Source organism: Trifolium pratense, linkage group LG4 (assembly GCF_020283565.1).
Source record: "Trifolium pratense cultivar HEN17-A07 linkage group LG4, ARS_RC_1.1, whole genome shotgun sequence".
Lineage (NCBI taxonomy): Eukaryota > Viridiplantae > Streptophyta > Magnoliopsida > Fabales > Fabaceae > Trifolium > Trifolium pratense.
The window spans coordinates 38004012-38016319 of NC_060062.1; the positions used below are offsets into that span (position 1 = coordinate 38004012).

General features: G+C 32.1%; 1 protein-coding gene across 1 annotated transcript; it reads left to right on the plus strand.

Moving 5' to 3' along the window:
- Positions 1 to 4191: 4191 nt before the first annotated feature.
- LOC123922628 (LOB domain-containing protein 33-like) lies at positions 4192 to 5363 on the plus strand. The gene is made up of 2 exons (XM_045975326.1): positions 4192 to 4483; positions 5046 to 5363. Exons 1-2 carry the CDS (start codon positions 4205 to 4207, stop codon positions 5361 to 5363), a joined length of 597 nt encoding a protein of 198 aa, XP_045831282.1. The 5' UTR covers positions 4192 to 4204.
- Positions 5364 to 12308: the final 6945 nt, after the last annotated feature.

The window sequence follows — 12308 nt, forward strand, 5'->3', positions numbered from 1 at the left end:
AAAGTTCTTCATCCACCAGCTCATAATTACTATCCCTTTTCATACATGTCCATATGTCAAAGACAAAAATGTTAACAGTTTTGAAATGACATAAGCCAGAAAGTTATTTCCAAGGTCGTGGAGATTGCAAGGGTAATTTTAGAGCATTTGCAAACCAAAAACGTTAAAACTTAGAATTTGATATTATCTATTGATATATATAAGGCTAATGCTACACCGTGGACAAGTGATCTACCGAATATGAATTTTATGAAATTCACTGTTGGATTGAAAGTTTATATCGTATAGATCATCTATAAATTTTTTAAATTTTTTTGAAAATCATTTGATATGTTATTGAGACCTATCAAGATTTATGTTATTTAATAAACCGTTAATCTTGATGTGTCTCAATAACATATCAAATAATTTTCAATTTTTCTAAATTTTTCAATCCAACGGTAGATTTTGTAAAATTCGTATTCATTATAATATTATTCATGACTGGTCCGCCATGAATCACTTGATGAAGGAGTCCATTATATAAACACTTACATTGTTTATTTGAAATTGGGTTCCAGGACATAATTTATTTTGAGACGAATTAGTTGTTTGAGACGGGTTATCTAAAGCATATAGATATTAATATCGCATATTATTTATAAATTAGTTGTTGGTCTAGTGGTTAGTTTCACTATGATTTTAACATATATAAACTAAGTTCGAACGTGACCTTCACCATTTTTGCTAAAGAAAATGGAAAATAGGTATATATATACATATTTGTATTCTTTAAAGCGTTATTGAGCGGTGTAACATTACTCAAATGTTACACCGGTGTAACATTTGAGTAATGTTACACCGCTCAATAACGATTTAAAGAATACAAATTTTATTGGATTGAAAGTTTATATCGTATAGATCATTCATGTTAAATTTTACAAAAATCTATAATCATTTGATATGTTATTGAGACCGATGAAAATTAATGGTTTATGCGCTTTTATTGAATACCGTTAATTTTGATTTATCTCAAAAATATATCAAACGATTTTAGATTTTTATACAATTCAACATAGATGATCTATACGATATAAGCTATAAATTCAACGGTAGATTTTATAAAATTTGTATTCGTTAAAGCGTTATTGAGCGGTATAACATTACTCAAATATTACACCGGTATAATTCGATCTCTTCCAACTATCTAGAACATATGGCATGTTTAGGGCCGGACCAATCAAATTGATGGGAAAGATCTAGAGAAAAAATTGTTTTCCCAATTTTTCACTTCTATTTTTGGCCTGTGTGTAATGGATCAGAGAGGAAGAATAAATTGGTGTATTGAGTTTTTTTTTTCCATATTTCTTTTTATGGTTTTTTAGAATAAACCTTATTATACTACACTAGTCCGTCTTATTTATTATTATAAGTAAATTTGATTTTTTTTTTACATTAAAAAATGACGTATTTGGTCCATAATACACCAAATACATAATTTTTTCAATATATCGAAAAAGTCAAATTTACTTATAATAGTTTCGGGATGGAATAAGTATTTAAAAGAATATTCCAGCCCCTATTTTGGAAGTCCCAAGTTGAGGGTCTATTTGCCCTTGTGGGTGATGGCCGGTCCTAGACATGTATACGGCCTATACTTTGTTTGAAAACTTATGAAAACAACTTACTACCTCCGTCCCATTTTATAAGATTCAGTTTGACTAAATGTAATATTTAAATGTTTTGTTTTGACCGTATTTTCCTAAAAGTATATAAATGTAAATATATATTATCATATATGATCTTGTTTGATTTGTTTCGGTGAATATTTTCTAAATATCAGTTTTTTATAATTTTTACTAATACACAATTAAAGATATTCGTAATCAAAATTATGTATTGACATACGTGCAATGGTCAAAAATGTCTTATATTTTGGGACGGAGGGAGTATAAGAGAGCATTGCAAGTATACAACTCTATCACTACAGGAAAAGAGAATAATTGTTCAACGCACATAACTATTGCTGATTGTATTATTAATATATTTATATTAGGCCAGAAAGAGTGTATGAAATGAACACACAAAAAGAACTACAGGGGTTAGTCTAACACCTAAGACCATAATTTAAGTGGCCAACATCTAAACCTGAATTATGGTGTGAATACGTTCACATAGAGCAAGTGGTTATTAAATTAGGCTAATTAAAGGACCATTGACAATATCAAGACATATAGCCGCAATGAGTCATGAACTCTAGGCTATGAAACTAGATTAGGTAAAGCATGCATTATACTTGTAACTCCAAACTTATAAGCTCGTTATTATAGAGAAATGATATTTGTACATCAAATTTTAGATAATATTTGAGATAATTTTCTCTCTCACACTCTCATTGTGAATCTTACTCTCTCTCCTAATCACTTTTTTTAATGTTTTTGTCCCAAAAGATAAAGGGAAAAAATGTTGTCCCAAAAGTTGTCCAAAAAATTGTTGTCCAAATAACACTTCTCTTATTATAATACTATAATAACTCTTTTCAATCTCCAACAAATTGATGATGATTGGATATTCAATTAGAGCAATTCTATTGTCCCTTTCATAAAAAAGGGACCCGGTTCATTACTTTGTTGACCAATAGAAAAAAACTTCAATTTAATAATATGTTGTGAATGAAAGAAAGGGGGAAGTAGAGTGAATTGGATGTATGTTCAAAGTATGAAGGGGAAGATGGGACTTTTCACAAGGAGTGGATAAATTGGATGGGTCTTTGTATGGTTAATGTGAAGTATTAAGTGTTTGTTAATGGCGATAGTATTGATTTACAAGAACGAACGTGGGAGACGATAGAGATAAGGGAGTCCATTGTTTTCGTACTTTTTAGATATATATGTTGAGATGTTTTCGTACTTTGAAGATAGTGGACACTCGTGGAGATATCTATGGAGTCAAAGTGTGTTGAGAAACTTCTCTTCTGACACACCTATTATTTGTTGACGATTGTTTTTTTATTTTGCAAGGTTTAAGGATCGAAATGAAGCACAAATCATATATGGCGCTTTAAAGACATAAAGGAAGTGTATGATCACGTTGTTAGAAAGCATTGGAATTGTAAAATATTTGGGGGTTATTTTCAACATGTATATGGTTTCCATTTGACAATGCTAGTGAAGGAAAGTTGGAATTGGCTACAAATCAAGATACTATATAGTAGCAAGAGTCTTCAAGGCTAGATTATCTAGGAAGGAATTTTGTTGATGCACCTTTGGGTCATAACCTGATTATATTTGGCGTAGCATCTATGTTTCACAAGTAAATGTCAAAAAGAGGGCCTAAAGGTGGCGTTTGGACGTGATGGGGCACAGATTCGTGTGTGGCATGGCATGATCCTTGGTTGTGCGATCAGGATTGCTCTTATGTAGCAAGCCTAGACTTTTAATGATACGGAGGATTGGAAATTAGTAACGGAGTTCATTAACCATAAAACTAGCACATGGAAGGAGAATATGGTAAGATACATTTTTAACCAAAGAGAAGCAAATACTAAATGTTATTTGCATGGCTTGGTAATTGGTGAATGAGGTTAGGAGCGGATGAAATGAACATGCTGAATTTGTAGCATCAGTGTTATTTTGGTACCAACGATCACTACAACCTCGTGATGCATAAACTTGAAGCTTAAAAATGTCACTCATCATCAAGCTTTGGTTCATGTATATAACACTTATTTTTTTAAGTTACCGTTATATATCTACAAACTTTTTACTGCAGTTAAAAATGACTAATATCTCTTTGTCAGAAAACCTTTGTGAAGCACATAAGATAAATTTTCTCCTCTCAATTGATTTTTTTTTTCTTACACATATGTTATGAATGAAACTTTTAATCATTTGCTTAAGACTCATTTCACACTTGATTTTATCGGAAAAGACAGACCAGGCAGCCCTCCTTCTCAATAATAGTCACATGAGGAAATAAACTTTATGAATTATAGCCCTTTTTAGGCACAAAAGTGGAAATTATTTCCTTAATTGACAATGACAATGTAGGCCACAATAGAGACCTAAAAGAACATACTTTAAAGTAAAATGAAATGAGAATATGAATGTCCATTGGAAACAACAAAAAGAATTTACCCCTCAGGTGATGGCTATAAAATGTTAGATTCTTAAACTCTCCTTAGGCACAAAAAAAATAATACTATTCAACTAGAAAAATTTGGAAAATGACAGGGTTTGGCTCATCATGTGGAGCATGCAAATTCTTAAGGAGAAAGTGTGCTAGTGACTGTGTATTTGCTCCTTACTTTTCTTATGACCAAGCTTCAAGCCATTTTGCAGCTGTGCATAAGGTTTATGGTGCTAGTAATGTGTCGAGACTATTGTCACATCTTCCTATTCAAAATAGAAGTGATGCTGCCATCACTATATCTTATGAAGCATTGGCTCGCATGCAAGATCCTATATATGGCTGTGTTGCGCATATCTATGCATTGCAACACCAGGTAATTTCTATGTTATTTCTGGTACCTTCTTATTTTTCTGAACTTTCCCTTAAATTTTTTCGTTTTTATATTTATATATATTATATTTGCCATTAAAAATAAAAAGGTAATTTTTATGTTACTGCAAACCTTTATATTGTGGTAAATCCACCATTTTATCTATTACACCTTCCGTAAATTTGTTACCTTTTGTTAATAATAAAGAAATATGAAAAAATGAGTCGGCCACTAGAACTACGTACTATTGAAAAACCTAAAAATTTGTTATATTGCATAAGTAATTGAAATTGTGGACCACAATAATTTAAATCATGGTTATGACCTCGCAACCAAGTTTAAATCGTTGTTGCATAAATCTTTGATATTGTTGAGAATTGTGTGGTCAAACACGGCTAATGTGGCCTTAATCTATGTTGTATATACATAAAAAATCTTGATGTTCCGGCCCAAATTGTTATCGCATACATTTTTTAAAACCCGAAAGAGAACCTAAATTAATCATAATATAGTTATGTATTTTGTACCATATGAAATTTTAAACTTGACATATGCTCTTGTGTAGGTTGCAAGCTTGCAAGAGGAGATAGGTATTCTTGGAAGTGTAATGGCAAATTATAATCCAAGTGTTAGTGTTGGGAATTGTGGAAATCATGTCCAAGCACCAATGGACTCAAACTTAAACAATGGAACACAATATTACCATAATCAAAGTTTTGAATCATACATGGATATGGAGCTATTTCCAAATGCACCTGGATTGGAAGAGCCTTTATATGGTGATTTCAACTCAAATCCATTAGAGAAATTCCTATCAGGAATTGATCAAGAAGGGTTCCTGAACCACCCTTGGTTCAAGCATAATGCAAACATGAAGAACTAGGAATATATTATTAGTAGTTATTTATTAGACTATAGTGCTCATCCTACTTTGTACAAAATGATTGCATGCAATGAAACTTTTGTGACTTATGTGTTACAATATAATTATAATATAAATCATATATATTAGAATTTGGATTGTCCGCTATAACTCAACGTTCAACTTATAAGGTGAAGATTCTCTCCACTTATAATAAACATATTTTCATGCCATATATATTTCATTAAATTTGGGACTTTTAAATTTGGGCCATACATAGTAATGTAACTGTGTTAGATTAATGATACTTCCACAATCTTTTTTATTGCTAAAAACATATATAATTACAATTACAAAGACATGAGTCTATATAGATCAAACGATGTGTCATATTCCATCATGTGTTTGGTTTAAATATAAAATAATCACCTCTACATCAATTCAGTCCGGAAGTTTATTTATCCAATAAAAAAATTGAGAGAAAGATTGATTAAGTTTAACTGATAGAATAAGAAAATACTATTATAGTGGGCACACAATACACTTGTATATTTTATTTTTTGAAAGGAGCTCATGATACACTCTATATAGTGATCTAACTAAACTAACAATTTTAACTAAATTTTTACTACATTTAACAAAACTCCAACTATATATATCTAACAAGTATTGGAGAGCTTCATCTACTTTGTGTTATTAACTCATTTTAGCAATGCTTAGTTCTCACCTAAACATGAAAAATACATGCATGTATTTGGTTCGAGATTCGGAGTTAGTGTCTAATGGCATCTTTATGGCTTGGGTTGATGTCTTCTTCAGTAGTCTGAAAATTGAGAAGTGTCTTTCTAAAAACTGGATATGAAGTGGAGGTGGTGTCTATTTTGGGTTTTTCATTGATGTTTCGCTTATATACAATACCTTTATTTTGTAGCTCCTCTTTTACTTGTCTCTGTTCGTCTTGTGCAGAAATCTGATTTTATTAATAATATATTTTTCGTTAAAAAAAAAACATGTATTTGTAATTAATTATTAATATATACTAGAAAGATTGCTTACCAAGTGGAGATTGATTGCACTACAAAACAAAACCAGGCGAGACTTGGTCAGGTGCTTAGATGAAATGACCTTATTGGATGTATTCTATCAAAAACTAAATTTTAATACAGTTTTAAATACTACTCCCTCCAGTCCTTATTATAAGAAGGAGTTTACTTTTTAGATTCATAGAATGTTAGATGTATCTGGTCCATATTATTGACTAGATACATCCAACATTTTATGAATCAATAAAGTAAACTTCTTCTTATAATAAGGACCGGAGGGAGTATACTATTTTTTTTTACAGTCACAAATATGACGATTTCTACTTTTGGTCCCTATAAAAGTAAATTGCTAATTGATTATAAACATTATTTAAGATGACTATGTTAAAACGAAAAATAGTAAAGACTATAAAAGCTTTCTAGAATTTTCAAGGAATACGTAATAAGAAAAAACAATTTTGTGGAGGGGAGAGGAGGTTCAAAATATTTGATGAAAACGTATTTGTCTGTGTCAAATATGAATCTAGCTGGTTCAAAAGAAGGGTCTTGGATGAAAAAGTGTTTCATATATTTTTGTGGTTTATCCGCATATGCAGAGGAGCTTATCGTTATTGAAGTTTCATGAAAGAAGCCAACCAATGGCTGGTTAAAATGAAATTCCGAGGAGCGGTGATCAGAAAATTTCACAAGGCGGCATGTGGTGGTGTTATTCAGGATTCGACAGTTGCATGGATTGGAGGTGTGGCTCGTGATGGTGTGGTGTACGGTTCTAATGGCTTAATTATATATAGGATGTCTTTACAACACTTCAGCTAGCTTGGGACAAGGGTTACCTGTTCGTCTTTATGGAGTCTGACTCGGTAGTGTCCTCTATTAGGAAATTAATTCCGCCAATATATCCTATTTTTCTTGTAGTGATTAAAGAATAAAGAGTGTCTGATTCGTCCTTAAGGAGTCTGACTCGGTAGTGTCCTCTATTAGGAAATTAATTTCCGCCAATATATCCTATTTTTCTTGTAGTGATTAAAGAATAAAGAGTGTCTGATTCCCTTCCTTTGAACATGACATGTCTTGGATTATGTCTTGCCACGTGTGTGTTATGTGGAGTAGGGTCTAAATCAGCTGAACACTTATTCGCTTCTTGTAGCCAAATCTCACATGACTGGTATGGTATTCTTCGGTTGTCAGGTGTTGAGTTGATGCCTCCTCGTGGTATTTTAGAGTTGTTTGAGGGTTTCTTGGCATGGGTAAGGGTTGGAAATATAGTTTGGAGTGATTGTTACTCTGGCATACTATTGTCTGGACAATCTATAACTCCCGAAATGACGTTTTATTTTCAGAAGGGACCTTTTCTATCGAGTATCTAGTTGATAGGGTGAAACTTTTATCCTAGAAATGGTTTTGAGGTAAAAAAAAATAGAATCTCGACACAATGAACAAAACTAAATAAAAAAACTAAATAAAAACAACTCAATAATTTGTTACCATATCTAGTTATCTACAATAATTAATTACTAAATCTGCAATTTTTACAAAGCAAAATTGCAACCTCTCAAATGCTCACAATTGCAGTTTTGTACAATGACCAAAATTAGGCTTAATTAGTTAAATGGTCTCTTAAAGATATTTTAGGTTTCACAATGGTCCCTTAAAGAAAAAAGGTCCGGATTGGTCCCTTAAAGACATCTTCGTTAGTCATTTTGATCATTTCCGTTAGTTTTTGACAAAAAGCGTTAAATGATGGGAAAAAGCACTGTTCATCTTCTTCCTCCTCTCTTCTTCATCTTCTTCCTCCATTTTTCTTCATCTTTTTCATAAACATCATAAAAAATATACTCAAATCTTCAATCAACCTTCAAACAAACCCAAAAATTCATCTTTTTCCTCAATTTTCCAACATCACCTTCTTCCTCAATTTGTCTCTTCAATTTCCTTCTAAAGCTTAAACCAAGTAAGTATTGGTTGATTTATGTTCAATATCATGTTCTGAAGCTTTTCCAATCGTTAATTTTGCGTGGGTTTGCTTGAATCATGTTTTGGTCATTTTTATGTTCTTAAGTTGTTGTTTCGATTTTCAAAATATAAGCATCCACTGTGAAATCTAAGCATAGATTCATGACCAGTGCTAAAAATCAAGCGAATTTGTGTATTCTTTTGTGATTTTTGAAGCCGATTTGAGTTTTTTTGTGAAAGCTCCATTAAAGCTTCAATGGTGTGTTCATGGTGAGTCCATTGAAGAAGATGAAGAAATGGAGAGAAAAAATAGTTGTTGAGGTGTATTGCTAAATGTGGTAGACATAAAAAATCCAATGGTTACTATTTTGACAAAAAAATCAAATGTTAAGATTAAATGATTTATTAAGATCTATGGTGGACCACATGTAATGTTGGTTCACCTAATATATTTGGTGTTAATAAATTAACAGAAGGGACCAATGTGGCAAACGTGATATCAATAAGAGACCAATTCAGACTTTTTTTCTTTAAGGAATCATTATAAAACCTAAAATTTCTTTAAGGGACCATTTAACTAATTAAGCCCCAAAATTATAAACCATATCAACTACTCCCTCCGGTCCTTATTATAAGAAACACTTTGACAAAATCACACTGACCAAGGAAGGTAAATTTTCTCATTAATGATTCTAACATTTTATGTTATATTCCAAAACTAACCTTTGACCTAGCATGGGAAATATGTCTCTCTAATTAATGCACTAGCATTATAATGAATTATTTGATTGTATTTAATAAGGGTACAAATGGAATTGTGTCAAAGTGTTTCTTATAAAAAGGACCAAATAAAAATTCCAAAGTGTTTCTTATAAAAAGGACCGGAGGAAGTATAATTTTTGCACAGAAAAATGCAAACTCTCATTTCAAGATTCACAACTACCGTATATAACTTTCTATATTTATAATAACTTTTAATTTGTTTTTTTGTTTAACTACTCGAGGTAGAACTTCTTAAATCAATATTCACTTTGACACAATATATTTGTGTGTGTACACACTTTTCGCCCTATATATGCTATTGGATGCATACACACTTTGTGATGAATAGGAAATGAAGAGAAATTGAAGGATTGTGAAACTTGTGATCAATTGGCTAAGAAATTCACGTATATATGTAAATTAATCATTACATCGTGTGCCTTTTATAGTACATGTAGTGGGCTTACAATTAACTAACTTGGCCCAAATCCAAATAACCAATACGGTTAGTTAGATTACTTGCAGTGCTAATATAATCATAACTAACTCTAATAAAACATCAACTAAATCAACTAACTTGGTTGTTATACCTTGATTAATACTTCTAATAGTCTATTTGAATTATACTAAAAAAATAAATGCATGAACTTAATATTAATAAATAGATTAGGAAGTGGTGATACATGCACAAGACTCTTATCGTGAAATAAATTAGGTCGCGGATGCTCTTGCAAATCATGCATGTTTAATGACCTCTGAGTTTTGTTCTTTTGAAGATTGTCCTAGTTCATTTATGCACCGATTGCTAGTTGGTGTAATGGGGGTCACAACCCCTCGTCTTATTAGCTCGTAGTCTCTTTTTCCTTTCGGCATGCCCTCGTTGTAATAAAGAAAAAGAACATAATATATCGATTAATACATGAAATAAAATGTTTAAGTTTTTGTATATTATATAGTTATTCGTAATCCAATCCACTTGGCATGGTTAAGTATAAAATTGGTAATTATACCCAAGCATGCTGCAAGCTTTATTCTCTTTGTTCATAATACTATTACTCCTTCCTACTAGCAATTTTACAAATTCTACACAATGTTGAACGGAAATTTTGGTGGTGCTGGTGTTTGAATTCTACGATTTATATCCAACAAGATAATGCTCCTTGTCATGTTTCTCCAGATGATCCTGAATTTTGTAAACCAACTTCTGAAGGGGGTTCGACATTCGTTTGATTTGTTAACCGCCTAATTCTTCCGATTTAAATGTTTTGGATTTAGGTTTTTTCAGTGTCATACAATCATTGCAACAAATGGAAGTTAATAAATTTGTTGATGGACTTGTTCAAGCTCTGGAAAATGCCTACAAGTCTTTTGATTGCAAAAATTCAAACAAAATTTTTCTAACACTTCAATCGTCTATGGTTAAAATCATGAAAAGGAAAGGATCTAACTATTACTCCCTCCTATTCTTTTTATTTCTCGTTTTAGATTTCTGCACATATGTCAATGCACAACTTTGATCACTAATATCTTTAATTATCTTTTATAAAAAAATTTGAAAATTTTATATTTTGAAAATACCTGTCGGGACAAATTGAACAACATCTTATATTATATGCTAATATTAATTTTTATATATTAGTAGAAAATTACGATCAAAATAGTGCGCGCGATTCCCAAATGACAAATAAAAATGAACGGAGGAGTATAAAATTTCTCATATGAAAAAAGATGTGTTGTCTAGTCAAGGTATGTTACCCACTCAACTCAAATGTGATTGCGAATTAATTTATGAAGTTTAGGAATATCTACACAATGTTGACTAAATATATGTTAACATTTCAAAACTTTTTTGAAAAAATTAACTCATGGATTGAATTGTGAAAATCAAAAAAATTGAATTACATGAATTATCTTTAAGTTCAAATTTGAAAATGCTTCGCGTCTTGAATCTGAGCTTGATGAAGTTGTACATCGGTGCTGGAATAATTATTCGGATAAGCTGATTATGCCAAGACTTGAAGCATGCGCGGAAGATTTATTCCTTTGGAGTATAGGAGTGTCGGAAGAAGTTGTTACAAGTTCGTGAACAAGGAGGAGCGAGTAATGCTAATTATGTGGGTGCCTTACAAAAACGCATGACACATTTACTCGTTCAAGATGATATGTTCTTGAGACAACGTGCTAAAACACACTGGTACAAGGATGGTGATCTTAATACTCGGTTCTTTCACGCTTCAGCCACTTCCCGGAAGAAGGTAAATCATATATCTTTTTTAGAAGATGCAAATGGTTTGAGAATTACTGATAATCCTGGTATGTGTCTTGTGGCGAAGGACTATTTTAACAAATTGTTTCATAAACAAAATAGTGTTCGAGACCCGGTGATTAGCGTTATTTCTACTACTATTCTTGAATCTAACAATGAGCAACTCATAATCCCTTTTACCAAAGAGAAGTTTAAAAAAGCTCTGTTTTTTATGCAATCTGATAAATGTCCCGGACCTGACGACTTTAATCCAGGATTCTACCAACATTTTTGGAATTTATGTAGTAATGATATTTTTCATGAATGTTGTTCTTGGCTCAATACGGGACAACTACCTGCTACGCTTAATATGACAAATATTGCCCTCATCCCGAAAGGTGAATTTCAGAAGTCCATGAAAGATTGGAGACCGATCCCCCTTTGCAATGTCCTTTATAAAGTGGTGTCCAAAGTCCTTGTTAACCGGCTAAAAGGTGTTCTTGACAAGTGCATCTCAAATAATAGTTCCACTTTTGTTCCCGGGAGGTCCATCTTAGATAATGCAATGGTGGCTATTGAGTTAGTGCACTTTATGAAGTCTAAAACCAGAGGCAAAATATGCTTAAGCTTGATATAAGTAAAGCCTATGACCACATTGACTGGGACTATCTCAAGGAGGTGATGATCAAGATGGGATTTTATCAACAATGGGTCCGATTGGTTATGATGTGTGCTTAGACAGTTGACTATTCTGTTATTGATAATGAAGACACAATTGGTCCTATTATCCCGGGACGTGGATTACGACAAGGTGACCCTTAATCATCGTACCTCTTTATTATATATGATGAAGGGCTCTCAACACTTATTAAACAAACAGAAGATAGAGGAGAGATTCATGGCAACAAAATTTGCAGAAATGCACCCATAATTTCTCACTTGTTATTTGCTGATGATTGCTTC